General features: G+C 46.3%; 1 protein-coding gene across 1 annotated transcript in view; it reads right to left on the bottom strand.

Moving 5' to 3' along the window:
• The window catches only part of Col6a3 (collagen type VI alpha 3 chain), a 79,235-nt gene that overhangs the window by 24,169 nt on the left and 40,669 nt on the right, over positions 1 to 14,397 (bottom strand). Inside the window, exons 9-22 of the mRNA XM_028755360.1 lie at positions 12,595 to 13,209; positions 10,878 to 11,477; positions 9,952 to 10,289; positions 8,719 to 8,797; positions 6,848 to 6,993; positions 5,317 to 5,409; positions 4,638 to 4,691; positions 3,766 to 3,837; positions 3,088 to 3,114; positions 2,945 to 2,989; positions 2,803 to 2,856; positions 1,684 to 1,746; positions 1,089 to 1,154; positions 617 to 670 (exon numbers count right to left, since the gene is read on the bottom strand). Of these exons, the coding sequence (XP_028611193.1) occupies positions 617 to 670; positions 1,089 to 1,154; positions 1,684 to 1,746; positions 2,803 to 2,856; positions 2,945 to 2,989; positions 3,088 to 3,114; positions 3,766 to 3,837; positions 4,638 to 4,691; positions 5,317 to 5,409; positions 6,848 to 6,993; positions 8,719 to 8,797; positions 9,952 to 10,289; positions 10,878 to 11,477; positions 12,595 to 13,209 (2,306 nt within the window). The remainder of the gene's footprint in view (positions 1 to 616; positions 671 to 1,088; positions 1,155 to 1,683; positions 1,747 to 2,802; positions 2,857 to 2,944; positions 2,990 to 3,087; positions 3,115 to 3,765; positions 3,838 to 4,637; positions 4,692 to 5,316; positions 5,410 to 6,847; positions 6,994 to 8,718; positions 8,798 to 9,951; positions 10,290 to 10,877; positions 11,478 to 12,594; positions 13,210 to 14,397) is intronic.

Here is a 14,397-nt window from a genome sequence, read left to right as displayed (position 1 = left end):
TCCTCATCCTTCTTCCCCATGTCCCCCCATCAGCCAGCATTAGCATTTCCGTTCTGCTGGTTTAGCTACTTAGTGGGTAAGAGTTGACCAAATACTTGAAAACAGCAGAAACTTTTTCTTTTAAGTGTTCAATGTTCTTAAAGAGGGAAAGGACAAAGGACTGAAGGAGGGAGAAAGGACCGAGGGAAGGCAAGCGATGGGTGCTGGAGGAAGCTAAGAATGAAAACGTCCTATCAGGAACAGATTTGGTGTAAAAATCCACATCTTGCCTTCTACCCTCCTCCATAGGAAGGCAAGCATGAATACCCTTGCTAGCTACCTATGCCATGTTCTGGGGCCTCCCTGAACCCTTCAGAACTGTGAGCCAGTATTTATATTTTCTTTATAAGATTGTTTACTCTAGGGAACAGTAAGTCAGAGGCCAAAACCTACTTATTTTATATTGATGCAAATGGTCTTGTTTTAAGTACTGTGTCTGTACAGCATAAAATAGACAGATAGATGGTTTCAGGAATGACTCTACACCCCTAGTAAGAAGCTGCACCATAGCAGAGTGCCAGGCACTAAGCACCAATCACTTGCCACTGAGCAGAACCCCACAACCCAAGGTACTCACGTCCTTCCCAGATTCTCCTGGGCTGCCGGGGATGCCATCTCTACCTGGGAGACCCTGATGTGGGGGCAAAAAATTAACATGAAATTCTCACCTGCAGAGAAGAACATTAAACCCCAGTGTGTGTTGTCAGAGGCATGAGGTGGGGAGGTCTATTCCCAGGGAGCGTCTGTCCACAGGGGGACAGAGCTCCGGGCACTCTTGGGAAGCATCAGGCTTAGGGTCACTATCACCCCCTTTAAGACTTGGGCTTCACCAGAGCTCTCTGCACACAGCTGCAAGGCACAACAGCTACCTGGGAGCAGCCCTGATGCCCAGTCCCACAGAGGCTGCCTTCCCAGGCACACAGGTGCCAGCCTTGGGGGACAGTGCTGCTGGTCTCAAAGACTCTGCAGTTCGTGGGTGAGGCGTGACTGATGTGAGAGTCAGCACGTTGCCCTCAGCACAGAGGGTCTCTGGGTATGGATCACTGTACCATGGGCCCGATGTCGCCTATCTCTCCTTTGGGTCCTCTCTGCTGGCTGTCCCGTCCTGAGTCACCCTGAAAAAGTGTTGTTGAGTGAGCCCCATATAAGGAAAGCCACAGCCATTCGAATTCTTAGCAACAGATTGAAGGGAAGGCTCTCAAAGACAGTCCTTCAAGCCACCTCCTACCCAGCTAACTGCCAGAGCCTAACCCTGGCCCCAATGGGGGCACCAATCCTTCCCTAGTGGGACACTCAGCCATACATTCCATCCTCTCCCATAGAGGTGAATGACCTGCAGAACAGGCCATCTCAGTGGTGGTCCTTTGCTTAAAGGGTTTACAAATTCATGAGCCAGAAAGCAGCATTGGACACATCCTAAGGCAAAAGTGTCCAGAGGGCATCTCAGGAAGACTCACCAAGTGAGTTGAAAATACTTGTTGTATTGGAAACAAATTATCACCAATGATCTCCAAATTGAAAGGACAGGATAAATCTCATATTTTATCAGCACATCATAAAGCAATTTCAAAATGTAAATGATCCCTTTTCTCTTCCTCCATAAGCCTCCTCCCCTGAAATCCAAAATGAAGAAATCTTCCTTACCGGGTCACCTCGAATCCCGACATCTCCTCTCTCGCCTTTGTCTCCTTTGGGTCCTTTGTCACCCTAAATCAACCACACAGAGGAAGTTTAAAACTAGATATTTCTGGTGGATATTTTGACAAGTATTTTAGCGAGTATTTGAGATCTATAACATGATGCCATGATATATACATATATACACATACATATACACATGCGGTTGCTATGATAAAGAAAATGATTATACTTATTGTCCTACTACTTTGTTTCTGTGATCAATTAGCTGGTGCCTGCTATTCTGACCAGAATCTTTAATATGGTGATGTTTACTATAGTCCTCAAGATGCACCTTAGACCTCTACGTCATTCATCAAATCACGCTCCTCTACGTCATTCATCAAATCACGCTCCTCTACGTCATTCATCAAAATCACATTCCTCTACGTCATTCATCAAATCACGCTCCTCTACGTCATTCATCAAATCATGCTCCTCTACGTCATTCATCAAATCACGCTCCTCTACGTCATTCATCAAATCACGCTCCTCTACGTCATTCATTAAATCACATTCCTCATTTTGTGAGTCTCATCAGAACACTTGTTGCTATTTTCTCATTTAGCATGAAGCTGAAAAATATTCTTCTTTTCTAAGATTTATTTTCTTTATATGTATGCATATGTGTCTATCTGTGTTCGCAGACCTGAGTGCAGTATCTGCAGAGGCCAGAAGGGGGTATCATATTCCCAGAGTGGGAGTTACAGGCAGTTATGAACTATCCAATCTGAGAGCCAGGAACTGATCTGGGGTCCTCCGTATGATCAATATATGTGTTTTACTGCTGAGTCATCTCTCTAGTTCCCAAATCATGTCAAAATATTTCTGATGTGTTTGGCTAGTCCACAGATGTTTCCTGGAGAGCCTCTCAGTGCCAGGCATTGCATTTACAACAGAAAAAAACTCAGTCTCCACCCTATGGGACATGCTTTCCAACAAGGAATGACATATAGGGTCTCACAGCTGAGAGGGGACATCACTCAGACATCTACCAGGAAACTGTGGGAAGAATGCTGACTGGTCCCTAGAGAGGGGGTTATGTCTCCCACCGACTCCAGTACAGGGAGAGAAGAGGACACATACCCTTCTTCCAGGACTCCCTTTTTCTCCAGATGAACCAGGCAGCCCCTTGTCTCCCTGTAAAGACAATGAAAGTGTGTTGTACACTGTGTGACAGCTCCTATGGACTGCTGGTGACCGGCACCTCAGGATAGAACCCACTCACCTCTTCACCATCCAGACCATCCAAGCCAATTTCTCCCAGTTCACCCTGAGAAGAAAAAGGCAGATAGTGAGTGGAACAAGTTATACCAATCAGGGAGAAGAAGCATCAGGAGAGTTTTCACTAAAACAAACAAACTTGAGTACCTTCTCTCCTGGGAATCCTCGAGAACCCTGGAAGGTAAGGGGACAGAGGAGACATGAGTGACACAGAGCCAGTTTCTCAGGACAGAAACCAAGGGGTGCCCTTCACCTGTGTCTGAATACCCTTGGTTCTGAGTGTTCTGTACATTAAACAAACATTCTGGCTTGGCCCCTCTCTCACTGCCATGTGGGGTGTTATTAAGTAAATTTGCCTGGAGATGAACACTTGGGTGGTCTTTCTCCCTAGGAAGGAGAGGCAACTACAGAAGGCCGGTTTCATTATTTGCAGTGTACTGGCTCTTCCCTTCCATGCTTGCTCTCCAAGTCAGCAACCAGCCAACCCTGGAATCCTGTGCAGTTCTTTCCTGAACCTTTCCCCACCGCCCGCCTTGCTCCTCCCAGGGCTCGGCCAGAACCTTGCATTTCATGATTGACTCCTGGCTGCTAAATGTTTCCACAGGAAACTATGTCTCCACCCAGGCTCCTCTCCAGTGATAGCCTGTGCTATGGACTCCTGGCCCACCCAATGCAGAGCTACCTTTGGAGAGAGACCCTGGCTACTGGGGCTCTGAGAATGGAGAAACCCCAGCCTGCAACCCTCCCTCCCCAAGCCACATAGAGAGCTCATATCCTCCCTGCATGCGCTGCGCTGTGTCTCCTACATAGGAATCCATACTGTACCTTCACTCCCCTCTGGCCTGGGCAGCCCTGGAAACCTTGTGTGCCATTCACACCTGGTGGACCTCGCTCACCCTGTAAAGAGAACAAAGGCATTTTGCAGACTGGAATCCCTTGTGTGGGTGTGTCTTCTAACTCTGTCTCAAAGAATAGCATTTAGCATAAAGAGGACTTCACGGTACTCAGACTACATGTACCAACATCCTCAGTCCCCCAGCTCCTGACTGAGCAAGAATTCACAACTTCACAGGCTGGGGTGTAGGCTCTGGGATGGTTGCAGTGTCCAGGAGGTACTGCTCTGTCCCCTGACCATTACACTGTATCGTCATGGTTTCCAGCTGTTCCATAGCAACGGGGTCAGCACTCACATCCTTATCTGGCTTGACATCTGGAGACCTTCACTTACTCTCCCAGGAGCCCCTCCATCCCATATCCCAGTCCTTGTTCTATGGTCCCAGAGCCTCGTACTTACCAGAGTCTTGCTACATAATAGTTCAGCAGCTCATCATCCTCCTGCCTCAGCATCTCAAAAGCTGGGATTAGGAGTACATACCACCACTGGTTTCTGCTCATATACTTAGTAGGCACTGAGCACACTATACTTAGTGGTCCCTGGTATAACCTGCCTCCACTCTAAGCAGAGCAAGTCTCCCCCTGCATTCCATGCATATACACACCTGCTCATCACATTCAAAGAGCCTCACCATTTTTAGCGCGGGAATAAAAGGAAAGCAGTTAAGTAAGTTAAGAGAAAAATCTTCTCCTGATGAGAAAGTCCCTGGCCACCAGACAGGCTACAAACTCTACCATTCAGTCCTCACATGGGAAGAACAAGAGCCAATAAAAATTCAAGGGACAGGGGAGCTTTTACTCACGGGTCCACCTTCGTCACCCGGGTAGCCTCGGTAGCCATCTTCCCCAGAGATACCCTGAAATAAAACACATGAGTCCCCGTGTCACCTGTGTTCTGCATAAAGTGTCTCAGCAGTGCCTTCGCTCAGTGGAGCTGTGGTGACACGCAGCATGGCGGTAGGCCCTGCCCATAGCTTATCACCTCCCTCTCTATTCAGTGATGATTTTTCCATCGGGATATCTCAGGCTTTTTATTTTCCAAGAGAGCTGTGGCTCTCTGAGCAGTTTCAGGTAACCACTAAGGGTCCCACTGACCCCCATCATGAGGCTGCCAGTGGGTTGCTTGGGTTTTCACATTGTTTTGTGAATGACAGACTCATATGTACAAGAGAAGATTGTCTCATCCAGTTGAAAAGGGGAACGTAGCAGGTGCTTGGGCCTTCTCCATCACCAGCAAGACACTGAGGCTATTGATCGAAGAGCAGTACCTTGGCGTCCAGAATTGGCAATATGGCCAGGGCCCTTCTGCTCTCTCATATGCATCCATGATATTCGAGAAGTCAGCCAGCCAAATAGTGTCAGAGCCTGAAGTCTAGCCTGTGGTGTGAAGTTTAGCCTGTGGTGTGAAGTCTAGTCTGTGATGTGAAGTCTAGCCTGCAGTGTGACATCTAACCTGTGGTATGAAGAGTACCATTGCCATACCTTTGGCCCGATGCTGCCAATGGGTCCTCTGTCTCCTCTCTCTCCAGAACACTTGCATGGAACACCACAACAAGCTTTCTCAGCAATATTGTCCTGCCAAGGAAAAAGTAAACAAATATCAAGAAGAGAAAACAAGAAAGTACCAAAGTGTCAGCATTAGTCCCAATCTGCTACAGTGAGCCACCTAATGCCACTCCTTCAAAGACTAGCTGCAGCTGAGGGCTCAGCTCTCCGCAGAGGGTGGGAAGTCTTTGGTAGAAGAGAAAAGAAAACTATGATAATTCTTATACTAGACTAGGCTCAGATTCCAGAGGTTTCCAACACAGACATTCAAGGTTCATATTTTCAGTATAACCTCTGTGGTGGTTTGAACAGGTATGGTCCCTGTAGAATCATGTGTTTGGATGCGGAATGTCACTATTAGGAGGAGCAACCTTGTTAGGGTAGGTGTGGCCTTGTTGAAGGAAGCGTGACACTGTGGGGGTGGACTTTGAGGTCTCCTATGCTCAGGCTATGCTCTGATCAACATGTAGAACTCTCGTCTCCTTCTCCAGCACCATGTCTGCCTGCATGCTGCCATGCTTCCTACTGTGATGATAATGGACTGAACCTCTGAACCTGTCAGCCAGCCCCAATGAAATGTTTTCATTCTAAGAGTTGCCTTGGTCACATGGTGTCTCTTCACAGCAATGAAACCCTAAGTAAGACAGCCTCCTCATGTCCAAACCTCAAATATAAAATTCAACCAACATATTAAGGCAACCTGAGGTCAAAGAACATTCTAAACTAGAAATCTACAGCCTGTCTTTCTCTGAGGCAAGATTGGGATAGTGGAATCCAGGACTGGCCTGGGGGAGTCCCTGGAGAAGCCATGGATAGGCAGCATGTGGGACCCTGGGCTCTGAGCCAGGATCTCCCCAATCTAGGTCACCAGCCACCTCTGCATCCTTGCCTTACCAAGCCTCTGACCTTATGCATCCCAAACACACCACCCTTCACTGAATTAGTGCTGATCGTGTGCGCCTGCTCCCCGTGCTGATGGAGTGCACCTACTCCCCGTTCTTGGCTGAAGCTGCTTCTATCCAATAAAAACATCCCGGTTTTTAAGACAGAAAGAGGAAGACAGCACTCCCTCCCACTCCCACCACCTTAGTCACTCTCTGAGAATCACTGGCTGCACCCCCACCCAATCCCAGGAGGCGACTGCTCTCACTGAGAGAAGAACCCAGAAAGAGAGGCAGGGAGGGGACTTCTCCACCTGAAAGTGGCCTCCATCCCTCTTTCCCTGGATATTCTCGATGCCATCATGCAGAAAAGGCAGATGCCATATCCAGGACTCATATAGCAATAAAGCAAGCCTTGAGAGAGCCCATAATACATACATACATATATCCTTCCCCCAGTCACCAGCCACTAAGACATCTGGCTTTGCTGTCTTGAGATGCCAAAAATCTAAATCAGTGTGTGTGTGTGTGTGTGTGTGTGTGTGTGTGTGTGTGTGTAAAACTCTTTAAAAGAGACAAAGACTCACAAGTTGCTCTGCCAGTTCATAGTCCAAGTCCAGCAAGTTGAGCCTCAGGGGCCTGTCATACATGAAGCCCCGCCCGAACTCCAGCTGCATCAGCCGCTCCAGGTTAGCCACACGTTCAAGACCCACCAGGATCAGGGCTTGGGCACCTGAGAGAAAGGAACCATGTAACACACCTTACCTAGGCATCAGAGAGCTGGATTTCATTTTTTCCTAACTCTGGTTTTACTCCGTTAGGTGATTGGGGGCAGGAATTGTTGTCGTTCAGCTATATTTATTCATTTTGTGAGGGGAATACAAATGCCTTGTGCATACAGGGCAGCCAGAGGACAATGTTTAGGAACTAGTTTCTCCTTCTACCCTTAGAAACTGAACTCGGGTTAACAGGCTAGGCAGTGGTTGCCTTTCCCCACTGAGCCATCTCTCTGGCCCATGTTGTTCACTTTTTGGTGGTCCTGGGGATCAAACCACCAAACTGGGAACACAAAGAATGCATGCTATGCATGCTTTCTACAACTGAGATGTATCCTCAGCCCCTGGGGTTTGTTTGTTTGTTTGTTTGTTTGTTTTGTTTCTTTGTTTTTTTTTAAGAAAATTTCACAGTTAAATTTTTGCTATAATCTACATGTGTTTAATGAAACCAATTTGCTTCTTGGGAGAGTTGGGATACTGAACTCTTCTGAGTCACTGAAGTGACATCTGTGGCATGTCACCTCTGACCCTGCAGACTGGGAGTGTGCCATGGGAAGAACTGAAGTATTAACACATCTAAAGTCAGGCTGCAGCAGTGTCCTCTCCACTGTGTGGGAAGGGATAAGTGAATAAACAGAATGTGCTCAGGTAGGTCTGCAGAGATGGCTCAAATGGTGAAGAGTGTGTGCTACTCTGGAAGGGGAACTGGGTTCAGGTCCAAGCATTCTCAATGAGTAGCTCACAATGGTCTGTATCTCCAGTTCCAGGAGATCCAATGCCATCCTCAGCCTCTGAGGACATCTGAGGACACACACTTGGTACACACACACACACACACACTTTAAGTCTTATTTAAAGATAACGTGCTTGGATAGTTCTGCTTCCTAAACTTCTAAGCAGTGGTTCTCAACCTTCCTAATGCTGCAACTCTTTAATATGGTTCTTTGTGTTTCTATCACCCCCCCAACCATCAAATTATTTTTGTTCCTAACTCATAACTCTAACCTTGCTGTTATGAATCATATGCAAAAATCTGACATGCAGAGTATCTGATATGACAGACTTCTTAGAGCCCCCAGAGGGGGCGTGACCCATGGGTTGAGAACCAACTTTCTAGAGCCTTTGGCATCAGCAACTGTTTGATAGTCAGCACTGGGATGTCCCAAACCTCATCAAACCAAGCAAGGCTGCTCATGTAGTCATTGACAAGTCCGCTTGAAAAGTGCTTGTGTGATTTATTTTATATTAATTATGTGTATATTAAGTTAAGTGATTAATACTGGTTGCATTATATTAATTTAGTGGTCTAAATACTAAGCTGTGATCATTGCAAACTGATGGTGTGGTGACTTTCTGTTCAGCTCATCCCTAGTGTATGTGATGGCCTTGAATGACTAACATTTAAACTCTTTTGCAAAAGCCTCATGCATTGTGGGTGCCCCGCCCCATCAATGTGTCTGAAGCTGACCTAGCACTAAAGCTATTCCTGGCTCAGAAGTAGCTTCAGTACCCTTGTGTTATAGCCAAGAAGCAGGGAAGAGATGGTCAAGATGGCAGAACGAGAGCCTCTGATGGTCCACACCCCAGAACTCCATTGACAGATCTCTCTCAGTACCATGGCCAGTCTGTCTTGGGCAGGAAGGAGGGGCTTACTTTTCACATGGAGGAAGCCTGGAACCTACCTGCTTCCCGGAGTTCCTCAGATGCTCTGTATAAGTCAGCCAGGTCTCCATCTGCTCCATCCGTGAAGTGAATGACTACCTGTAAGCAACAGAGGAGTCAAGGCTCATCCATATTGCCAGGGAGCATCATAGACAGTCGGAATAGAACTGAGTGGCCGTGGTGAGTTCAAATTCCTCCTCTACAGCAGAGGCCAAGGGCAAGGGCAATGTGGATCATAAAGGGATGTGCATCCATGTTTGATTGATACTTTAAAACCACATGCAACTATGACAATAAAAGTAGTCTATTGTATTCTCATCCTTATGAGATACAGTTTCTAGAAATTGTATGTCTGCATGTGTGAGTGCACGTGTGCACACACAAATGTGGGTCCTAGGGTAACATGTGTTTTCTCAAAAATTGGTTGAAATACTGATTTCCAGTACCTTTGATGACTGTACTTCTAGGCAGGACCTTAAAGAAGCATCCAAGATGTGTAAAATCTGAGTGGCCCCTAATCTAGTCCAATGGGTGACCTCCTAGGAGAAGATGACCAAGCCACAAGCAGCCAAAGGGTTGGTCGTGTGAGGACCCAAGGAGAAGGCTGCCATTTACAAGTTAAGCAGGAAAGCTTCAGAGCAAAGCAGCCTTGTCCAGGTCTTACTTGATGTTGGCTTCCCAGCCTCCAGCACTGAGAGAAAGAAATCCTTGTGGTTTAAGGCACCATGCCTGTGGTATTTTGTTTGGCAGCCTTAGTAAAAAAAAAAAAAAAATACAAAGTGCACATAATATAACTTTGTGTGTGTGTGTGTGTGTGTGTGTGTGTGTTATGTGTATGTGCACTGTGGTGAATGTGTCTGTTTTATATATGTGCAGTATGCTGTGTGCATGTATATGTATGTACATTGTGGTGAGTGTGTATGTCTTATGTACGGTGTAGTGTGATATATGTATAGGTGTCTGTTATGTGTTTGTGCTATGTGATGAGTGTGTATGTTATGTGTGGGGGAGGGTATGGAGATGAGTGTAGTGTGTGTTTGTGTTTTGTTGGGGTGGGGGAGGCTAAGGGAAGCTAACAAGAGGAAGAAGACATATAAAATTATGGCCAGTCCTTAAGAAAGCAACTCTTCTCAAAGGCAGGTGCCAACAAGCCTGTCCCACCCACTGTGATGCATGCTAATCACTCAGGACAGACATCAAGAAGCCAAAGGAGCTCAGAGCACTGCACAGGGCTTTGGCCCTGGCCTGCTTACCTTCACAGTGTCAGGGGATGACTGCCTGAATTTGTTCTGGTACAACTTCAGCGTGTCAGCCGTGAGGATGTAGGGGTGCTGGCTTCGCATGTTTCGAAACCTCTCAAACAGCTCTGGCTGATACTCAGCAAAGTCAAAGGCCTCCACTGGCCCTGAGGGTGTGTTGGCCACTACGGACACCCGCACAGTGGGCAGCTGGTTGCCACTGCAGCTGATCCTTTGTATCTGACTGATTCTATTCAAGATGATATCCACCTTGGACTCAAGGCCCTTCTGACTCACAAACACATTCTGATCTCGGGATCCATCAAAGCCCAGAATGACTTCCAGATTACACGCTGGTGAAGAGAGATACAGATAGAGAGCAAAATGAGATCTTCCACATGTGAGCCCAGAGAAGCAACCAGATCTGACTCCCTCTTATACCCAGGAACCAAAACTGTGGGCTATTTGAACATATGTTTGCTCTTTGTGTGGTTTAATTATGTAGGAAGAATAGTGTACCTTTGGCATATACCCAAGTTGGTGTTTAAAACTGAAAGTACTTCAGAACACAAATGCCCCAATCCAGGCAACAGATCCAATAAACATATTGAGAGGCTTATCTATAATCCCAGCACCAGTCTACTCAGGAATTTCATGAATTCCAGGTCAGCTAGGCTCCAAAATAGACTATGTCTCAAAAAAATATGCATTTAAAGGTAAGTGAGTCTAAACTATCTGGGGAATCAAACAGTGGGAGAAAAAGGTAAAGCTTATAAGACTTTGACTCTTTTCCTGGAAGAACCTTCTAGAATAGTGAGTAGGTGAGCACCAAGGACATGAATAAATGTCCAAAGCAACCATGAGCCCGAGGAACCCACAGGACGGCACTAAGGCCACTCTCAGTATCACAGGAAGAGCGAAGCCGTGCACACGACAGTTACCTTTGGAAACATCGCTCACACCAGGACAGAGTGTCTCATGCATCGCGTCATGCAGAGTCTCGAGTACCGTCTCACTCAGTTCAGACAATTCCTGCACACTGCCCACCCGGAAGGCTGTGGCACTGTTAGAGGCTATCTTCCCCACTTCCTCAGAGTCGATGTTCCTCACACCAACAGCAAACACCTTGACACCTTTCTGGGTGAGCGCCAGGCTCGCATCCTGAGCATCCTCCACTGACTTTCCTCCGGTGATCACGAAGGCGATCTGAGGGACCCGCTCATCCAGGCGGCTACCAGCATCAGGCACGAAGTGATTCCGCAGCAAGTGCTCAATGCCCACTCTGGTGTTGGCATGCCTTCCTCCTTTATAGATAACTTTGTTGATGGCATCAATAATCTGCCCTTTGGTAGAAAAGTCCCTCAGGAAGAATTCATCCGTGGGGTCTGAATTGTACTGGACCAGCCCCACTCTGATGGAATCACCATCTTCATAGACTGTGTCTACAATTTCAGACGCAAAACGGAGCACTTCTTGGAAACTGTCCCTCCTAAAATTGATGGAGCCATCCAGCAGGAACACAATGTCAGCTTTCTTCTTCTCTACAAGTGAATCACAGGGGAGATGAGGAGAGCCCAGGCCTCCAAACAACTATGAACACACATGATGCAAATCCAAGTAACTAACGCCTCCACTACACTTCCTCATGAAGAGCCTTCTCCCTTCACCATGCCTCTCTAGCTCCATCCTGCAGATAATACACTAAAAACTGGAAGAAAAAATGACAAGTCACCTAAATAAAGAGGAAAGGAAGCATAAGAACTCAGCAATCAAGCCCCAGTTACCTGGCAACAGACACAAAGTGTTGCAGGTTTAATAGGGGCCTGAAGTCAGCATTCTATGATCTCAGGGGTTTCAGAAAATGTCACTGATCCTTACTTTTTTTGTTCAAAAAGTAAAAGATATCCATCCTCTGGCAGGGATGAGGAAAGATGATTTAGGGGCAGAGCAAGGAAGGGCTGGAGGAGACCTACTATACCGTGGGAGGTGTCCTGGATAATGCGGAGGCCACTTTCCAGTTCTAGTCAACTAATCAAGACTAGACCAAGTGGGAGTTTGGGGATGCTGTGAGGGATGCAGGATGCGCTCAGCTCTGAAAGTGCCCATTAAAGAACAAACAGGGACTGTGGACCCTTCAGAAATACCAACTCTGTTTGAGTGCATGAATGTCTGAATGAGTGTCACCCAGAGGAGGAGTAGGGAAAGGGGAGGGGCCTGGAGGGACTGGATTAGTCTCGAAGGTGAAAATTTGAAACATGGAGAGGCTGCTGTAAGTAGGGCAATCCAGGTGGCCTTATCAGTCCAAAGAATTGATCACAATACACAGCTCACCACGAGGGGTGCCCTGACTCCAAAGTCATGTCCAGTGGGGCACAGACTGACAGACTCTAGCCAATGAATGTGATACCCAGAGACAGCTACTTCAAGCTTTTCAGTGGTCCAACAGTTAACCTCAGGAAACTGAAGGATTGGTGACCATACACTTTGTGAGACATGTTTGCCTCTACAATTTCAAATAAACTATATCCCTCTCTATTTGATTTCTAACATTTGCAGATACAACCCCTAGAGGAAAAAAAATATTGCAAAGAAAGGAGTTACTGTTTAATTTAAACAGTTGACACCACATTCAATAACCATGCATCAAATGGCTCCTACCTGGCCGGGAAGGAGAAGGAAAATCTACGCCAGGAGGCTGAGGAGTAGCCCCAGAAGGTCCGAAGGAAAGCATGACCCTTTCTTCTATGTTGGGCAGCTCTCTGAATTCCCGAACTGTGAAGACCAGTCTGGGGTCATTGGTGATGGTTTGCAAGTCTGTCCTGTCGATGTTCCGGTCTCCTATCCCTAAACTCACAATCCCTGATGAGCTTATGACTTGGGCATGCCTAGACACATCGTCCTGAGACTTCCCACCCAGGAATAAGACCAGGTGTTGAGGGACCCCATCTTCTATCCGGCTCCCAGCAGACTTCACAAAGAGGTTTCTTGCCACAAACTCCAGGGCTCTGCCAGTGTTTAGAGGAGACCCTCCTTTGAACCTCAGACGCCGTATGGCTTCAAGCACACTGTTCTGTGATCTGTGGGTCTTCAGGTAGAACTCAGGGAAGACATCATTGCTGAACTGCACGACCCCAATCCTCACTTTACTGGGGCCAATGTTGAGTCTGCGAACGATCCTGCTGACAAAGTCTCGAATATGAGCGATGCCATCGGGCTTGACGGCATCAGAGCTGTCAATCAGAAAGATGATGTCAGCTGCATCACTTTCAACCACTGAGGACAAAAGAAAAAATGGAATTTAGTTCCTGAGCAGCCCTTCTCTGACTTTTCCACTACATCAGCTTCTGGAACTTGTGTTTGTGGTACCCGTGGTGACCCAACAGCAAAGTAATATTCCAAACATGTGTTGGGCTTTTGTAAGTCAGTCTTTAAAAGCTGGGTTTTCCAGGTTGGTGGTGCTTAGCAACCTACCTGATGGTCTGAGTTCAATGCTCAGATCCCAGAAAAGGAGAGAAAACACTCCTAAAAGTTGTTCTCTGACCTACACACACACACACACACACACACACACACACACACACATTTTAAACAAAAAAAAAAGATATTCTAAACACAGCTAATAACTACTTCAAACATTTTAAGTCATCCAAAACATTCTCTAAAATAACTTTTTTGTGTGTGTTCTTTTGGCCTTGTGGCCTGGGTTACTACTAATTTAAACCTAGGGAGAGTGTTGAGAAACTAATTCTATGTTACCATAGCCACAGGATTATGAATGAAGAATGACCACAGAGACTGGGATTGCTGGGGTCAGCACCTTCATCGTAGGACAAGAGAGAGACAACTGAAGTCAATGATCCTCATTTGGCTGCGATGTCCTGCACTGAGACGAGCCCCATGTGGCTTCCCAGAATTTGTTGCTGTCCCACCTTCATCCATGGGAAAAAGAGTTCCCACAATGCAATACTATATGCCAAGAGTCATGTTAACTGTCCCCAGATACTAGCTTTCTTATATTCCTTGAATTTTGTTAAATTGTACTTTGGTAAATCCATAGTGTTTATTTTTTTTCTTTTTACTACTCTTTTCTCTTTTTTTCTACATGATTTTTAGCTGGTGGAAAACTCCAGACAGTGAATTTTTACTTTGTTCTGAGGTTTTTTTTTTAATTTCACAAAATTACCTGCAGATTGTTGCATTAGGTCTATATTAGGTCTATTAGAAGCAATTTCATGCCCCGTGCCCACATTAGCTCATTATGAATATGTAAATATTCTAAAATAGAAATGAATCCAAAATCTGAAGCCATTCTAGTATTTTGAATTAAAGATAGTCAACTTGTATAAAAGTAACCAGAATATCTTGGGAGAGACAAGCCACATTCTCCTGTTGGAGTTCCAACTGGAACTTTAACTAAATTAATAGGCTGCCTTTGTAAATTTTGACCTGTTATTTGCCTCA

The sequence above is a fragment of the Grammomys surdaster genome, unplaced genomic scaffold, assembly GCF_004785775.1.
Source record: "Grammomys surdaster isolate TR1022 unplaced genomic scaffold, NIH_TR_1.0 126059, whole genome shotgun sequence".
In the NCBI taxonomy this organism is placed as follows: domain Eukaryota; kingdom Metazoa; phylum Chordata; class Mammalia; order Rodentia; family Muridae; genus Grammomys; species Grammomys surdaster.
This window is presented reverse-complemented; position numbering and strand designations above follow the sequence as displayed.